Genomic DNA, 18,153 nt, shown 5'->3' with positions numbered 1-18,153 from the left:
TTTAGGACAGTTATATACAAACGACAGTTATATTTAATTGTGTTGTTGAGCATCTCTCAAAAGCCATCGGTTTTGCAGTGTTCTCACTCAAAAACCAAGCGCCCTATAACACAGGTTTTTTTTATGAGAAAATATAATTGGCTGTTGCAAACAACTTACCAAAAGGACCAATGGTAAAATTGCAAAACAAAATCGTTAATGGTCTGTCTGACGTTTCGACCTGGCCCTAAGACTAGAGTCTTTCTCGAAGACTTCAAAGAGAATGGCACATGCTATATATAGACCCTATGAAACGTCATTTTTGGAAATGTTTTTTTTCTTAGAAACAATGGATGGGAGATGTTTTTAACATTGTTTCACTTTTTTAAAGGATAATTATGATTGTTAGAGCAATCAAATCAGTAAGAAAACGAAATTTTGATTGAAAGTAAAAGTTTATCGTCACTACTTTAAAACACCCCTGTGAACATTCTTCTTTAACTCAGCCCAAAACGTCACCTTGTTCCCACAATTCATAGCGCGTGTGCCGACATTTTGTCAGCACAAAGAAAGATCGTTGTGCGAAGGGGAGTAAGATCAGCGCCCGGTAAGAACATCTGCCTAAAAAGATGACTGAGGACTCTGAACAACAGCCTGAGGTTGACGAGCAATCGAAAGGGGTATTGCTGGGTAAGATGGTGTAAAAATAAAGATTTCAGGTGCTGGCGTTGCTGAGAAAATGGTAAAAAATGACAACTATTTCATCGTGAAATTGCCTTCAAAAACATGGCAGGTGCGAAGTTGATGTGTGTGTGGTGGGTAGTGGAATGGCGAATTGGTACCCGCCCATAAATTTGGAGCCATGCTTCTTGTTGGTTTACGCATGGTTTACCAGCGTAAATTAATTGTAATGAGCGCACACTCCCATCTTTGGTTAGGATTGATTGCTTACAACATTTGCCTATCTACACATGGCCATGGACTGCCAAATTGCGATTCATTTTTGTAACAAAATATGTTTACAATTATCTTCCTGTCAAGAATTCCCAACTCTGCTCGTAGGTAGAGGACTAGTAGTAAGTAGAGTCCCTACTCGATCTCGTGGTCGACATTTAAATTTGTTACAAATTTAGAAATTTAATTTCAAAGTGCCTTTAATTATTCTGGTTAGGTTCGAAATACCTCATAAAATAGTTATTAAATTTATTTTATTTTTAAACTGTTCGTTGTTAAGGCTATTGTGTATTTGTAAAGAAAGTCCTATTATCTGGTCATGTCATGTGTTTGAAAAACTTGCACGATATTCAAGCTTTTCAACAAATAATTAACTTATTTAGTTGTCAATATTTCGTTACCTATACAATTTTGGAGCGTCAATCGTGGCTCGGGCAGGCCAACCTGTGCTTGCAGTACAGGCAGGGCAACTGTAGAACCACGGATGGTAGAAATCACTAGAAGTGCGGCCTAGCTAGCTAGACTGGCTTGCGCCGAGTATGCTGAGCCAAGCAAATGGGACAGTTTATATTTATTGCTACTGGTCGTCAACTGTCAGACTTAGTGTCCATCACTATCAGTATGATGTGCATTTCACACATGTCATAAGTAACTCAAGATTTCCTAAAAATACCCTTCTTTGCAACTAAAAATGGCCTTGCCCTCTCAAATCAAAGCTGAAACTTCAGGGTTGGTTGGGCAGTTGCCTGCTTTGTTGCTAATCTGAGTGCAAGCATGTTTCCAGAAGCGGTACAGGCACCTACAGAAGCTGATGATGTTTTGTACTGACTAATTGGATAAGCATGGGATGTAACCTCCCTCTAGACCTAATTGAAAGGATGTTTTCAAACAACCCTTTTTTTTAATGAACTTATTTTAAAATTAAGTAAAGAATTTTATTTCTTTTCAATGTTTTTACAGCCAGTGGCGTCACGGGCACAGTCAAGTGGTTTAATGTAAGAAGTGGCTACGGTTTCATCAACCGGTAGGTTTTATTATTTCTTTCTTTTTAAAGTTGTAGATAAAGAATGCAACACAAAATGTCATAACAAGACATACAACTTTCATCTGATCAGCTGACTTCCTCTTTATTAGTAGAAAACTCAAGAACAGTGTGCTTCATAAAGTTGAAGTAGTTTCAGTAATTCAGGCTTGATATTTTTCTAATCGGTGGAAATTGACATTTCGCCGTCTGGTGTTTTTTGGTGCTTTGGGGGGGGGGGGATCAGAAAAACTGTAGGTAAATAGCCTGAAGTCTGCATAAGCCTACACCATAAGTCAGCTATTGTACTCAAAAACATTGTCCTACTTTTCTCCCAAGGACCAAAGATCCTGGTAAAAATCATGTTAAATACTAATGATAATAACCTTACCTATGTACCGCTTTTTACAAAGCGATACAAAGCGCTTACGAAATACAATAGCAACCAAACAAAAAGGTAAACTACATGTCATAGAGCGATAGTAGAAACAAATACATCAATAGTTTTTTTGATATTTTATTTCAAATTCTCTTTTCATTTCATTTGCAGGGACGATACGCAGGACGACATCTTCGTCCATCAGGTAAACATTTTTTTAAATTTCTGACATGTTTTGAAAGCGGTAGAGATCATGAAACTCAAGTTCTGATCTGATGCCTGAGTCATCAGAGTGGGGGTACAAATTCGGGTCCAGACACTTGTGTTCCTGGGCAACAAAGACGCTATAAATGCTTCTCACCACCCAGTGTAAAGGGGTACCAATGAGGGTATAGGTTTATTGATGTGAATTATAAGCAACCTGCACTTGTTTGGCTGTTGGTGCTGCATACTCCTAAGGAGTTGGGATGGTTTCAGAAATACTTGAGGCCCAATAAACAGGGATGGAAACAACATCATGTTATTTTATGCATATGTTGAGATACCCCAGGTGGGAATACTGGTGTTTGACAATTACCAAAAGTGTCCAATACCTTTTAAAATTGTTTACAAAATTCTTATTACTAGTAGAACTAAACCTTTTGCATCTCTGTATTCCTTCTTCATAATAGACCGATCCACTAAGCTCCGCCCCATTGCGTATTGACCAATGTCCGACAAATAAGGTCCGACATGCGTGCGCGTATCTTGGCGCGCGCGGCAGAGTTGTGCAGAAAGGCATTGGAGAGCTCCACGTGTTCTTGCTCACACGTGCATCGTAGGCGGAGCCTACTGGATCGGTGTATTCTTGGTGAACCAGAAACCCTTGGATAGAATGTTTACTGTCAACCATTGATAATACTCGAAGTTCTCCACAATTTTGTGAAGACAAAAAAGAGGGGGGATCACAAACTGGAGATTTTAAAATTTAAAGTGACCAATGCTGATTTGAGTGGATGTTTGTTCTTGTTTTCTAGACTGCCATTTCTAAGAACAATCCCAAGAAGTACCTGCGCAGTCTTGGGGATGGTGAGACAGTTGAATTTGATGTGCTTGCTGGAAGAAAGGTAAATCATTAATCATAGAAAGGGCTAGTTAAGCCATTTTCGATTTGTAGAGAGGGCACTTCCATTAGTAAACTTTTGAAGGGGCACCAAGGCCAAGACCTTGGTATCAGAAGCCAAGACCCCTGTGTAATTCCAGGGCTGCAATTTTAAGAAAGGGATATTTATTATAACTGGCAGGCACCTTTTTGGGGAAGTTCATCTTTTAGAGACAAGGACATTTTCATTTTGCAAAGGGCATTCCTTTGGAAAATCATAAAGTCTATGGGAAACTTTCGAAGGGGCACCAATGCCAAGACCAGGGCAACCGAGGCCGTGGCCTCTGCCGTGAAATTCCAGGCCCCCTCAATCTTGGTTTCTCAGCTTTGCAACTGAACATTGACAACCTGGAAGAATTTTTGTGTGTGTTTGCCACTTTCTTAAAAAAAAAAAATTCTAACTGTAGTTGCATGCATGGTTAAAGAAGTGTTTTACATCTGCATTTGGGTACTGTTTGTTTTAGGGCCAAGAAGCCAGTAATGTGACTGGTCCTGACGGTTCCGCAGTGCAGGGAAGCAAGTATGCCCCAGACAGACGTCGATTCCGTACTCGCCGTAATTACTACAGTCGCCGTAAGGATGGAGAGGACGGTGAGGAGCAGGAAGAGGGTGGTACCTCAGAGGGCGGGGAGAACACAGAGGGGCGTCGCCCTCCGAGATCAGGAAGAGGAAGAGGAGGCGGAAGAGGGAGATACCGTAATCGTGGTTACCGTCGTCCAGCAGGGGACTCTGATGAAGCTGGTGTAAAGGTAAGCTACATTTAATTTAGAATAAGCACTTATGTTATTCAGTGAAGTGCGCATTTTAGGCGACACGGCGTTCACACGTAAACCTAATAACCACCAACATGCTGAGCGTGGCATCAGTTGCGGTGTGTGACGCGCGCGTATCACGTCCACCATACCTCAAAAAGGCTTATGGAGAGCTGTTGTTAATATAAAACATTTTGAGAAACGGCTCCCTCTGAAGTAAAATAGTTTTTGAGAAAGAAGTAATTTTCCACTAAAACATTTGAATTTGATTTCGAGACCTCAGAATTTGATTTTGAGATCTCAAAATCAGGCATCTGAAAGCACACAACTTTGTGTGACAAGGGTGTTTTTTCTTCCATTATTATCTTGCAACTTTGACGACCAGTTGAGTTCAAATTTACACAGGTTTCTTATTTTGTGCATACAAGTAGGTTGAGATACACCAAGTGAGAAGACTGGTCATTTACAATATTACTAATAGTGTCCATGCCTTTAAACTCTTAGAGACAATAGTGGCTGCAAGGGGCTTGTACCAAAATGCCCAGAGTGGCCACAATATTTGAACATCTTTTGCTCAAACAATGGAGGGCAAAGAAAACGTTTGGGATTGATTTGACATTTTTCAAGTTTCTCATGTAAACATAGTGTGTACAACTCAAAAACAAAACCTTGTCTTTCTGTTTCTCATTATTTTTCCAGACATTTACCTGAAAATAGCGATGCAAAACATTAACAAAATTAGCAATGAATGGGCATATGGAGATGATTGTACATAAATGAATGGTCTCTTAAGGCTTTAAGGAGCATAAAATGATTTATGTGGGTTGAGCAAAGATTTGTTATGAGACAATGCAGAAATAGTTAAAATCTAATGTGAACTTTTTGTGAAACTTGTCGCTTTATAACCAATGAATAATCTTTTTAAAACTATTTTTTGCATAATTGTCTATTTTATTCACAGAAAGAGAACGGTGACAAAGAAGATGGCGTGGATTCGGAGAAACCCCGTCGTCGTTACCGTCCACGTTATCGTAACTACAGACAGCAACGTCGCCAGGAAGGAGACGAGGAAGGAGGTGGTGGTGATGAGAATAAGGAGAACGAGGGAGAACAGCGCCCTCAACGAAGACGTTACCGCAGACGCAGACCTCCAGGTGCACGCAACGAAAAGCAAGGCTCTGCTGGAGAGGTAAGTTGTATTTTATTAAAGTCAGCCCTGGATGAGATTTTTCAGACTTTTATCTGAATTCAGACTTTTTATGTCGGCCTGGCGAAGAAAATCAAAGGTTATTTCTTTTTCACTTCTCTTTGGTCTACTTCTCTAGCGCTACTCTTTGGTCTACTTCTCTAATGCTGCAGACACTGTTCCCAAAAGCTCCTTAGAATCTACAACTCCAGGGTTTTCCAAAAATGTGGAAATGCCATCATTTCAATGTACCTATAGAATTGATATACCCGTTTCAGACTTTGTTTGTTAGCAATGACTCTCACCCTGTTAACGTGAACTATATAAACTGTATAAAATCCTCTTCAAGTTGTGTGGTTGTGGAGGATTGAGAACTGTCAGCCCTCACAGTTTATCGCAGGGCAAGCTAAATCAATTTTTATCCAAGTGCAAATATAAAGTGGAGTTATACTGAGATGAAGATAGTGGAGGGATGAGAGTTGACCTGTGGGCTAGTGAACCCAGTGAGAGTAATGGACCCTTTTAGATGTAAATTGCACAAAACCGTGCGCACTAACATTTTGGTTGGCAAAAATGAGGTAACATCGCGCTGTTTAGTACCCTGGAAATGGGTGCTTGACGCAGACGCAATTGTGCGTCTGCTTAGTGCACAACTCTATAGCTTGGTTCACCAAACAGGTACGCGACTGTTTTTGTAGTAATCCTGGCTGCACAATTAATTGAGTAATTGAACACAGTAGTCTCGGCTGGACACAGTAGTGTTGGCTGGTCTAAGCAATAAAAAGTCGCTGCTACGACACTCGTCGCCCAGGCCTAATGACTTGCATGTTTTTTTTGTTTACCTTATAGGGAAGCCCATCTGGTCCTAAAGAGGAGCACGCTGCACCAGAAGCTACCGAAGTCAATGAGTGAATAACACCAAGTTAGGCCAGGCAGACAGACACCCACAAACACGCCCACATAGAACCCAGGACATAGCAACATCATGTGGGATCAAACATCCTGCAAATATTATTTTCAGACACGAGAGATATGGAAGGCAAATGATAACAAACACACTCCCTGTCTGTGGAGACGATTGGTGAAATTAAGGTAGTTGGCATTTGTGATCCATAGTTGCGAAGTTGTACACTTAAGGCCTGTTTTTATATCAGCCGTATGTAGTATTTGGAATGTATTAATACCAGAAACTCAGCACAATCTTTTCAAACCGGTAAAAAAAAAAAAATAGTTAAGAGACTTCCAAGAAACTCCAACCTGTAGAGGATTACAAACTCTGCCTACAATGTGTATGTATACCATGACGTTACATTTAGCTCTGGTATCAATGTACCTACCAATAATTTTGCAGGTGTTTTATGCACCTGTCATGAGACGCCTGGTGTATACTGGCCGTCTGCGGCATGCTAACTAAAAACAGTACTTTATGGCGGATAATTTACCACGAAGGATACAAAAAACCTTTTGCAATATTTGGCAATTTGCAATGATTTTTTATAAAGAAACCAAAGTCATAGATATAAGAACTACTTAATAAATTGAGGCCAAACAATTGGACAGTATTACAAAAAAACGGTTACAGACACTTCCAATAGCTGATATCGTCAAGACCTTGATGCCATGGAAACAATATTGAATACTTTTTGGGGAATAACTTTTACGATCGTAAGTCCTGGCACTTCGTAGAGCAGACGTTAATGTATTTGTAGTTGAGGTATATGTGTCATTTTGGATCGGACCGATTTGGCTGTGGTTTTGTAGTACAAAACCCAGGTATCTGCCAACAAGTTGTATTTCATTTTGTAGGACATTTTTGTACCAAATTTGACGAATTTGACTAAAAAGTTAATTTTGAAAAGTTTCATTTGTATCTGAAATCCGTCTTGAAAAAAAAAAAGAGAGAAGACAAATTGCATTTGCTGCATTAAAAGTTTTGTTTTGGGGATAGTATTTTTTGAATTTTGGGGGATTAGAAATTCTAATCTATAAACAAAAAAATGAAATTATTTAAAGAAAAAAATGAAAACTTAAATAAGTTTGAAAGATTCAAATTTTGTTTTGGCAGGTGCCAGGCCAAAGGTCAATTTTCTTATTTAATTCCCTGCGGCTTTGAGGACTATAGTTCCTAATTTTTGGCACTTTTGTTGTTATTCCTGCATAATTTCTTTCCATTTCATTTTCTACCATCTATAGCAGGAGATCTCATTTGTGATAAATATAAAAAGACTTCTTTGTAAAGACCTTAGAAGCTACAACACAAATCCGAATGAGGCTCAAAAAAATAAACACCATGTTTGAGCAAAGAAACATTTTGTGTGTGTTTTAGTAACATTCTTATTGTGTCCGAATATTTTCTTCTATAAGTATCAATGATCTTAAAGGCAGTGGAAACTATTGGTAATTACTCAAAATAATTATCATCATAAAACCTTTCTTGATTACGAGTAATGGGGAGAGGTTGATGGTATAAAACATTGTGAGAAACAGCTCCCTCTGAAGTGACGTAGTTTTCGAGAAAGAAGTAATTTTCCACGAATTTGATTTCGAGACCTCAAGTTTAGAATTTGAGGTCTCGAAATCAAGCATCAAAAAGCACACAACTTCGTGTGACAAGGTTGTTTTTTCTTTTATTAGTGTCTTGCAACTTCGACGACCGATTGATCTCAAATTTTCACAGGTTTGTTATGCATATGTTGAGATACACCAACTGTGAAGACTAGTCTTTGACAATTACTAATAGTGTCCACTGTCTTTAACTGAAAAAAAAAAGGAAGGTTATAGTAGCACTTAAAAACTAATTACATAATAATACAGAAACACCATGTTTGAGCAAAAAACTGAACTGATTTATTACAAAATAATGTACAAAACATATCCCAGTTAAAAAAACATTAGTTTCATCAGGTTGGCTTAGTGGTTTCCTTGCTTGCCTTTCGACCCCAGTTTGAATCTCACCTTGGACGGGAGGTCGTACATATAGACATTTCTTTTGCAGCTTCACAAACCAAGTTTTTGCCAACCCAAGTTGGGAAAAGTATGGAAAGCCATAATTGCAAAAAAAAAAACAGATCGCTACTGTTAGTAACAATGTTACAAAAATATTCAAACATTGTGTTGATTTTGTTGAAAACAAAACAACTTATGCAGAAATCTTAAATTTGGTTTAAAACATATTTTAATACAATTGAGTGTTTTACAAACATTTGGCTGTCCATGCCAACCAAGGGGGTTTGTTACAACAAAAGAAAGGTCTATAATATGTGATTTGGGTTTTCAGTCCCTACCCGATTGCGAGTGGATTCCCCATTGAGATGTTTCTCCCACATCTAAAACTGAACATTTCTTCCCTGTTATTGGCACTGATTGTTATTTGGTATGTGTAATAAAATAGATAAAGCAGTCTCCACAGAGATGGTTTATTTGTAGAAGCAATAGGGCCTCAGGGTTGCATTTTTAAGAAAATTTAAATGCAGTATTTTTTTCTTTTTTCTTATTTTAGTATGGGTTTGTGGAAAAAACAAAAATCGAAAAAAAACCGTCACCATTGGGCAGATTTAAATACATGTACAGTGTGGATGGAAATATTGGTTGAGAACTTAACACAGGGCACACTCTAGAAGAAATCTGACAAAATAAAGAAACTCAAGAAGTAGGAGACTTTTGCGGCTCTGAGTGTGCGCGCACATGCTCAGTACTGCGCGTAGGTATGAGCATGTGCAATACTGTGAAAGCGGACTGTCTAAAAGTCTCCGTCCCATTGGAAGCAAGATCACATTGTGCCACCATTGTTTGGTTTCCCGGCTACGTAGGTACTATCATAGAACCTAATTTGTTATCAAGAATGGGGCCAGCCTATTTCCTTTTCAGCCTCAGTATGAACCAGCCTCATGAAGGAGCGTCATTTTGAGGAAACGTTCATGGCACGGGCGGTCAAACATTGCCGATAGCGTTAAACAGTGCCCTCTATAGTCCATCACTGACAATACATCTTGTCCGTCCGTCATGGCAATGTAATTGTTACACCACTGAGTTAGTTTAATGTTCACATTTCTCCACACTGTGATATTACAACAGGTAGCTTGGGTTTGTTGTTTGGTCCTGTCGGTACACTCTGAAAAAGAGGGAGAGGTTTAGAGAATGATTAATTATAAAGCTAATTGTCTTTGCCAATTTACATGAAATTATATTGAAATACTTGTATTTGAAACGAGCAAAGCTGTACAAAAGTCCTAATAACACTTAAAAACTATTTCAGTTTCATTTTGTTTATTTTATTACAGGCACTGGAAACCTTCGGTTTATTGTGAAAGACTAGTTTTCTCACTTGATGTATCTCAACATGCATAAAATAACAAACCTGGAATTCTTTTTAGCTCTATTGGTCGTTGAAGTTGCAAGATAATAATGGAAGAAAAAACACCCTTGTTACACGAGCTGTGTGCTTTCAGATGCTTAGTTCGAGACCTCAGCTGAGGTCTTGAAATGAATACAAATATTTTAGTGAGAAACTACTTCTTTCTCAAAAACTACGTTACTTCAGAGGAAGCAGTTTCTCACAATGTTTTATACTATCAACAGCTCTCCATTGCTCGCTACCAAGTAAAATTTTATGCTAACAATTATTTTGAGTAATAACCAACAATGTCCAGTGCCTTTAATATTAAACATAAGCAGGAGTCCTGAAACACACAGTTATCCTTAGTAGTAAATTCAGCAAAATATAAATTTTCTGCATAAAATAAACAAATAAAGTAAAAACTAACCTCAATCTTCCTCAATACAAGAAGTCCATCCGTAACTTTCCCAAACACAACATGTTTTCCATCTAAGAAATCACACTTGGCACATGTGATGAAGAACTGGCATCCATTTGTGCTCGGCCCTGAGTTTGCCTGGATATTCATACAAGTTAAGGAATTATTAAAACAAAATCATTGTTTGCGCATAAACCGATTATTTATCAGATAAACCATTATTTATTTAGCCCATAGCTAAGATTGATCACTACTGCAAATCACTCTCCACGTGATGTCCCAATACACAATATTTGGTTACATGCCTTGAAATCCATTCTTGAAGGGATACAGCTAAGGTAAATCTGGATATGCGAAGGGTATGGTCAAGTTTTAGAGGACGTAGACCACTCAACTACATCAACGTGATCGGTAGAGATACAGAGTCTGAAATTGTGGACCTTCCAAACATGATGATGGATAAACACCTCTGGGCTCAATTTCATAAAACAAAATCCTTGCTTAGTAAAATCAGATTCCCGGCCAAGGCTCCACTCAATTATTATGCAACGTAAACAACAGCTAAATACCACAAGCAATGTATATGGCATGACATTTTGGAGAGTATACATGTGTAAAATAAGCGAGCTATTTTCAGGCTTAAGCAATTTTTGTTGCTTCAGCGGCTCTATGAAATTGGCCCCTGGGGGTGTGCATTGTGAATGGAATCTCGGTTGTGACCGCTAAAGGACGATGATGATCGAGTTCCAGGCCTTGAACTTCACTCTCTTGAAGGGGCGCGGCAATTTTCCTCTGGTAAGGGGCACTTCAATGAGGAACGTCTAAAATTGTTTTGGAACTTTGCAAAGGGCACCACTATAGGGCACCATGGCAATTGCTGTGGGTGCCGTGGGTTATTCCGAGGCCTTTGGTTATTGACAACTCATCTCGTCCTTCGGATGGGACATAAAGCCGTTGGTCCCATGTGTTGTGTAACGCATGTAAAAGAACCCAGTGCACTGGAAGTGTCGTGGCCGAACGGTTAAGAGCACCGAATTCAAACTCTGGTGTTTCTGATCAGCAGAGTGTGGGTTCAAATCCCCAGCCCTGACACCTGTGTCCTTAAGCAAGACACTTAACCATTGCTTCGTCCTTCGGATGGGACGTAAAGCCGTTGGCCCCATGTGTTGCGTAACGGTAACGCATGTAAAAGAACCCAGTGCACTTATCGAAAAGAGAAGCGGTCCCCCCCCGGTGTTCCTGGTTGTGGCTGCTTAATGCGCCGAAGCACCTTGTAAACCCTTATAAGTGCTACATAATTGGGTCTCAGAATCCATCACTGCAATAACCTATCTTTCTGAAAGTTTGTATACATACTCAGCGCCTTGAGTACCTTGTTTGGTAGATACGTGCGCTATATAAGACTTCGATATTTATATATTTATTTATTTTATCTCAAGATGAATCTTAGTGCTTTGGAATTATTGCCCTGGCCTTCAAAATTGGCCTTCAGAAAAAAAATTGTAGAATGATTTACCATAGATAGAAGGCCTGGGGAGTCATGTTTTAACTTAAAATTTTCATCTGGAAAACAGGAACCATTGTATATGCATGCTGATCCCGTACCATCGCCCTAAAAAAATAAAAATAATTACAATAAATGCAGCAAATTAAAAGGGAACTTCAAAAAAAGGAAGGTACTGAATGAAGCACTGGTACTCCAATGGTGATTTGGCGTTGCATTATTATGGCTCTTTGCTGGGAACCAGGACCTAATTTCATAGAGGTGCTGAGCACAAAAATTTGCTTAACATGAAATTTCTTCCTTGATAAAAACAGGATTACAAACCAAATTTCCATTTGATGCATATTGCCTGTTACTGGTATTCAGCTGTTGTTTGCTTATCCTGAAAATCACGTGGAAATTTGGTTTGAAATCCTGTTTTTATGAAGGCCAAAATTTCATGCTAAGCAAATTTTTGTGCTTAGCAGCTCTATGAAATTGGGCCCTGGCCGAGTGCTGCCAAAAACCAAACCAGAAGAGGTTTAAAAACTTAAGGGTGGGCTAGTTTTTCCAATCAAGTTTCAACTAAAAATACTAGGAGGAAACTTAACACGAAATAAACAAGAATAAACAGTCAAATTAATATGAGTGATTTCCTTCAAGTTGATCTTTAAAAATATTTTTAGCCTGGGCTTCAAAAAGACAAAGTATCAGAGCGGAAACTTTGCTCACATCAATGTTAAAATGTCAATGTTGATGTACCTTGATAAAATCACCGCCTTGGATCATGAAATCTTTAATGACACGATGAAAAAGAGCTCCTTTATATCCTATCGGAGTTGACTTCTCATCTCTGCAAAGTAACATCAATAAAATTGATTGGTAAATAAAATGTATAGTTAGTTGAATATAATACAAACAATTTGGTTTGCGGTAACACCATGTGTGTATCTACTTGCCAGGTAGAGTTTGTTCTTTATAGAGAACTGTCTTTCGTATTCTACTACCGCGGAGTAGATTTATTGGATGTTCGGGGGACTTCTCAATTCTCTGAAAAGAACTGCCCTGCTTTTTAACTACTACCCCAGCACAAGGTATAGAAAATTGGCTGGAACTACTACTTTAGCTAATAGGATCGTAATTAACTGCATTACCGCAGAGTCAGTTCTTGAATTGGTCTCAACGTTTCGACTAGCTTTCTCTAGTCATCGTCAGGTATAGTTAGTTGCCTTGAACAAGTCGTAACCCAAATCCTTCCGATGATTGAAACCACTTTCCAAAATGAAAACACCTGTCAAAATTGACACAGATATAATCTCAAGCTATAAATCATCAAGGAGGCTCAAGATATGATTATTTCAACTTGATATTTTAATCTTAACTAGAGTTTTTTATGTTCTCTTCTAAAGTTGGACCAACTTAATAATAGACTTCATTATTCAACCAGATCATCAGATGGGATTTTACCTGTACTCTCCTGTGCAAAACTGCCTAAAATTCTCAGCAGTTTTAGGAACAACGTGGGCAAAAAGTTCCATCTTCATCCTTCCAATGTCCTTTATAAGAAACAAAACATCATAAAAAGCTTTTAAAAAGTGGATATTGGACTACATACATACTTTCAACAATTTTCAAGAATAGTCAAATCATTTTTGACACAATTAAAAATTTTTATAAATTATTAATTGAAAGCCATTGACCCTTTCGGTACAGAACAAAAAAAAAAGTTCACAGATTTACAAATAACTTACAGGGTTACAGAAGGTAGTGGTGAAAGACTTCTCTTGAAATATTATTCCATGAAATGCTTTACTTTTTGAGAAAACAGTAAAACAATATCAATTCTCGTTAACGAGAATTACGGATTTATTTTAAACACATGTCATGACACGGCGAAACGCGCGGATACAAGGGTGGGTTTTCCCGTTATTTTCTCCCGACTCCGCTGACCGATTAAGCCCAAATTTTCACAGGTTTGTTATTTGGTATAGAAGTTGTGATACACGAAGTGTGGGCCTTGGACAATACTGTCTACAGAAAGTGTCCAATGGCTTTAAAACTTTTATTTTATATTTTATACAAATCTAGTTTTATCACCACTACTAGTACTAGTGGCACTAGGCCTACTTACTCAGTACTCTAGTACCCGAGTACTACAAGTACTAGCATAACTTATTTTAATGCGAGTGTGTGGATAAATCAATTGAAATTCTACACTTACTTACTTTAATATTATTACTAATTAGTTTTTATCTGAATATTGAAAGAAGAAATAAATAACCATCAAACATGTCGAAAGAGGGCGCCCTAATGCTTTACTGGTGGTGCTAGTGCGGGGCGCAAGCATGTAAAGCACTACACATAATATCGATTTTCGGTTAAAATCATCAATCAGAAAAAATTATCACACAGACAGTTCGGTCCCCTACGTTGTAATTTACATTTAACATGCCATTGATTGTAATTCCATACCTGTCCTCCGACAGAAACATCGAAGAAAACTGTGGGGTTTTCAGGAGACGACACGTTACCCGCCATCTTTGATATTAAAACTGGTATCCGAACCACAGCTTTTATCTACATTCCATTTTCGTGCATTATTAAGGCCGGATACCATCTAACTTCCTCGTACCCAGAAACATGTTCGTAAACCTCAACGTGTTTAAACCGCTCCACACATTTATGGGTACGAAGTTGAATCAAAATACCGAAACCATTTCTTGGAAGCTAGCTGACAGAAAAAGTAAGTCAAAAATGTATGAATAAATGACCTTAATGTTTGTCGCCAATTGAATTAAATTGGATGCAGTTAAAGAAAACATTTCTATGAGGTAACTGTCGTGCTTTTGTTTAGAAATATTGTATGAATTCAGCTGTAACAGTAATTTAGTGTCACGTCTGTCTGCTGTTTTGCACACGAAACTGCCAATACCAAAACACACACGAATAAAAGAGCATTAAAAAACCAATGACTAGATCGTAGATCAGAAAATTTGCACGCATGATTGGTTTTTAGTAACGATGGACGCGTTATGGTTGTGCAGCGCTGAAGATGATATGGTGGTTCCATGGAGGTAGACATCCATGGTGGTTCTAACTTCTAGATTAAACATTTAACTTTATATGCTAGCTGATGTCATGAGATGATATATTTTGTTTATTTTAAATGATAAATTAAGTTGTTCATCACAACTTGTGACAGTGACGACACAAGTCTGATATTGATAAGCAAGTGTACCAAACAAAGATTTATGTATCTTCATCATTCATCCTGCCAGCACCTTTTCAACCTAGCTAGCTAGCTAGATAAGACAATTAAATTAGTTGGTTACTAATTTTTTTTTTCAGCATTAATTTTGTTTTCTTCTTACCAACAGCAACATACCAGAATTTAGAATCAGATCTGTTCAATTTCAATTAAATTAAATTTACCATTCGAAAGGGCCCGTGCATTTTTTTTAAAATTACCTTCAATTTATTTTTAAAGTAAACCCCTGAAGTGACATTTTGAAAATCAGGGTTAATTACATGTGTCAAAAGCATTCAGAAAACATGCTAAATTGCCAAATGCAATGGTGTATAATTATTTTCAAGAAATACACAGATTTTTGCATTAAATTCCTGAATTAATGTTTCCATATTCCATTTAGTTTTACTTCTCGCTGGGAAAAGAGAAGTATTAGTAGTTTAAATGTTAACTGTCTTGCTCAGGACAAAAGTAGTCAGAGCTGTTTTTAGGTTAAATCTGCTAACTGTCATTTCAAATTTATGTTCTCTTACTCTTTACAGAAAAGGTAACTCAATAAAACCCTTTACAGGAATACAGTACAGGTTTTCAATTAGTTGGAGTCGCAGATTAAGTATGGCGTCTTCTTGAAATGAAGCAGTAATTAGAATTCAGTTGTGAATAAGTTACATGTAGTCAAGAACATCAGTGACTGCACTATGGGATCAAAACGCCAGACTGGGAGCTCCCTCGTTGGATTTGAAGATGATATCAATTCTATTGTTAAAGAGGTGAGTTTTTTAAATCAATTCTTTATTAGAGCACTGGTGATGGCTAGTGAGGGACCTTTTGTATAATTAATAATGAATAATGAGTATTTATAAAGTGCCTTTAACAAGATCAAAGTGCTTCACAATAAACCTAGATTCTAGAACCACACCTAAACCATGTTTTAAGGTTAAAACTCTGATGATTGATTTCCTTACAAATTTTTTGGTTTTACCCATGCAGCGATGTGTGTTAGCACTGTATACTCAGTACTTTCCAGAGCCCTGTGAACAAATATCACAGGCATATGACTCGAGTGGGATTCGAACCCACGACCCTTGCAATTCTAGAGCAGTGTCTTACCAACTAGACTACCGAGGTTGCCCCGTAGCTAGAGGCAGTTTGAATCCTATGTTTTGGCAGCGGGTACCGCAATGATGTAGATGTTAAATTTACATCGGGGATAAAGAATATTAATTTTTACGTTTTACCAATAGACCAATGTGTTTTAGCACTGTATACTCCATGTTAACACACTGTATACGCAGTGCTAAATTCTTACGGTTTTTTTGGTCAATATTTTCTTCTGTCTGATTTTGTGATTCATAGTGTTAATCAGTGCCCTGTATTTAATTCTAGGTGTGATTTGTTACAGCATGCTTAACCTGTTGACTTTGGTTTTCTTTTGTAGTATTTGGAGTTTTGTACCTTCAGAACAACATTGAAGTCTTTCGAGTTAGAAGCAAGAGAAAGAGGTAAACCATTGAAACCGTTGCCACAGCGACCATGGGACATGAAGAAGAAGGATCTTCAGGTATGAAATCTTTTTCGTTGAAAATGTAAAAGTACAACTTGTATGGCTAAACATTTTTTTTAGTTTAAAGATAGACCCCTTTGGTAAATGTCAAAGACCAGTCTTCTCACTTGGTGTATCTCAACATGCATAAAATAACAAACCTGTGAAAATTTGAACTCGATTGGTTGTCAAAGTTGTGAGAAAAAAATGGAAGAAAAACACCCTCGTTGCTGAAGTTGTGTGGTTTCAGATGCTTGAATTCGAGACCTCAGCTGAGGTCTCTATTTCAATTCAAATATTTTAGTGAGAAATTACTTCTTTCTCAAAAGCTACATTACTTCAGAGGGAGCCATTTCTCACAATGTTTTATACCATCAACAGCTCTCGTTTCCAAGTAAGTGTTTATGCTAGCAATTAGTTTGAGTATAAATTACCAATGTGGCCATACTGCCTTTAACCCAGGCAAAATATTATAATTGTTTCATTTTCTTTGACAGTCCGATCTACTCTCCATGTTCAAAGTGGGTTCTCGGAAAGAGTTTTTTCTTCTATGGGACTCAAACATCCCAGAGAGTGTCAAGAGCAACGATCCTGTTTGCAAGAAACTTGAATTCTATCTGAGCATCTACTTTGCCATCTACCCGATCAAGTACCAACTGATGACTGGAAAGAAGGTACGTTCAACCAGGGCCCAATTTCATGACTCTGCTTACCATAAGCAAATATTCGGTGCTTACTGAAGCAGGGAATTCCACGCATATGTCAAGCGTATTCACAGGTTAGCAGGTTCTGCTTGTGTGTGTGCATATACTTCACATAATACTAGGCATTCTACGCTTGCACAGCTAGCGCAGAAATTCGGAGATCAAGAGATTAGTAATCACATTGTCAATTTGCTGGTTTATTTGTTATAGCATTCTTCTATTTTCCTTGATTTAACAGAGTAAAATCAAAGTTGAAGAGTCCATGCTTTCCTTCAAGACATTCCTGGAATCCCGAGGAGCAGTCTTGAGTCAAACGACAGAGTTTCTCCCCTTCTATGCACTTCCTTTTGTTCCAGACCCGACTAAACATCCATCCTATAAAGAACTTTTTCAAGACTCCTGGGTACCAGACCTTCAAGTCAGATTGGAGAAGTTTCTGATGTTAACGTTACCAGCTCATCCACAGCCGAGACTCTTCGAAATTTACGTATCCTTTGAATCACTAAAAAATATATCAAAAAATTGCATCAAATTATGCTTTCCAACTAAACTGACCTGGCCCAACGTCACAGAGAGCTGCTAATAAAGCACACAATATTGCTAAACAAATTTTTGCAGCAGGATACCAGTCAGAATAACTGGTAAAAACAGGCTAACAGCCTGGTCACACAGGCCTCGATAACGAGAACGAAAACAAGAATGTTAACAATGCACGCCCTCGATTGGTTGAAGGAGCGTGGGCGTATTCTGCGGGGAGCAATTCAACCAATAGAATGCGTTCTTTGTGCGTCGTGATCGTTATAGTTTTCACTATCGCTGCTTTGTGACTCGGCCTTAAAGGCAGTGGACACTATTGGTAATTGTCAAAGAATAGCCTTCACAGTTGGTGTATCTCAACATATGCATAAAACAACTAACCTGTGAAAATTTGAGCTCAATCGGTCATCAAAGTTGCGAGATAATAATGAAAGAAGAAAACACCCTTGTCACACGAAGTTGTGTACGTTTAG

The 18,153-nt window shown here is 38.1% G+C and overlaps 3 protein-coding genes across 3 annotated transcripts in view; 2 read left to right on the top strand and 1 right to left on the bottom strand.

Annotated features, from left to right (window-relative positions):
• The first annotated feature begins 526 nt into the window (after positions 1–526).
• LOC117302465 (Y-box-binding protein 1-like) lies at positions 527–7,719 on the top strand. Its single transcript, XM_033786420.1, has 7 exons — positions 527–669; positions 1,894–1,957; positions 2,505–2,538; positions 3,350–3,439; positions 3,939–4,223; positions 5,188–5,415; positions 6,262–7,719. Exons 1-7 carry the CDS (start codon positions 609–611, stop codon positions 6,322–6,324), a joined length of 825 nt encoding a protein of 274 aa, XP_033642311.1. The 5' UTR covers positions 527–608; the 3' UTR covers positions 6,325–7,719.
• A 400-nt stretch (positions 7,720–8,119) lies between these two features.
• LOC117302222 (peptidyl-prolyl cis-trans isomerase H-like) lies at positions 8,120–14,220 on the bottom strand. Its single transcript, XM_033786053.1, has 6 exons — positions 14,122–14,220; positions 13,117–13,205; positions 12,412–12,502; positions 11,683–11,778; positions 10,176–10,304; positions 8,120–9,523 (listed from the first exon to the last, which is right to left on the bottom strand). The coding sequence occupies exons 1-6, from the start codon at positions 14,185–14,187 to the stop codon at positions 9,455–9,457; spliced, it is 540 nt and encodes a 179-aa protein (XP_033641944.1). The 5' UTR covers positions 14,188–14,220; the 3' UTR covers positions 8,120–9,454.
• A 92-nt stretch (positions 14,221–14,312) lies between these two features.
• Positions 14,313–18,153, top strand: part of LOC117302223 (lisH domain-containing protein ARMC9-like) — a 28,955-nt gene continuing 25,114 nt past the window's right edge. The window contains exons 1-5 of the mRNA XM_033786054.1: positions 14,313–14,392; positions 15,439–15,666; positions 16,335–16,457; positions 16,937–17,113; positions 17,382–17,630. Coding sequence (XP_033641945.1) covers positions 15,595–15,666; positions 16,335–16,457; positions 16,937–17,113; positions 17,382–17,630 — 621 coding nt within the window. The 5' untranslated portion in view covers positions 14,313–14,392; positions 15,439–15,594. The remainder of the gene's footprint in view (positions 14,393–15,438; positions 15,667–16,334; positions 16,458–16,936; positions 17,114–17,381; positions 17,631–18,153) is intronic.

The sequence above is a fragment of the Asterias rubens genome, chromosome 18 (assembly GCF_902459465.1).
Source record: "Asterias rubens chromosome 18, eAstRub1.3, whole genome shotgun sequence".
Lineage (NCBI taxonomy): Eukaryota > Metazoa > Echinodermata > Asteroidea > Forcipulatida > Asteriidae > Asterias > Asterias rubens.
The sequence above is the reverse complement of the archived record's forward strand: the minus strand, read 5'-3'. Positions and strand labels throughout refer to the sequence as shown.

Bases quoted from the DNA above. Each gene is read 5' to 3' on its own strand.
- LOC117302465 (XM_033786420.1), top strand. From the start codon at position 609: ATGACTGAGGACTCTGAACAACAGCCTGAGGTTGACGAGCAATCGAAA. The intron at 1,958-2,504 runs GTAGGTTTTATT...TTTCATTTGCAG, and splicing joins GGCTACGGTTTCATCAACCG to GGACGATACGCAGGACGACA. The intron at 4,224-5,187 runs GTAAGCTACATT...TTTTATTCACAG, and splicing joins CTGATGAAGCTGGTGTAAAG to AAAGAGAACGGTGACAAAGA.
- LOC117302222 (XM_033786053.1), bottom strand. From the start codon at position 14,187: ATGGCGGGTAACGTGTCGTCTCCTGAAAACCCCACAGTTTTCTTCGAT. The intron at 12,503-13,116 runs GTAAAATCCCAT...GTTACTTTGCAG, and splicing joins TTTTGCACAGGAGAGTACAG to AGATGAGAAGTCAACTCCGA. The intron at 11,779-12,411 runs GTACATCAACAT...TTATTTTTTTAG, and splicing joins AAGGCGGTGATTTTATCAAG to GGCGATGGTACGGGATCAGC.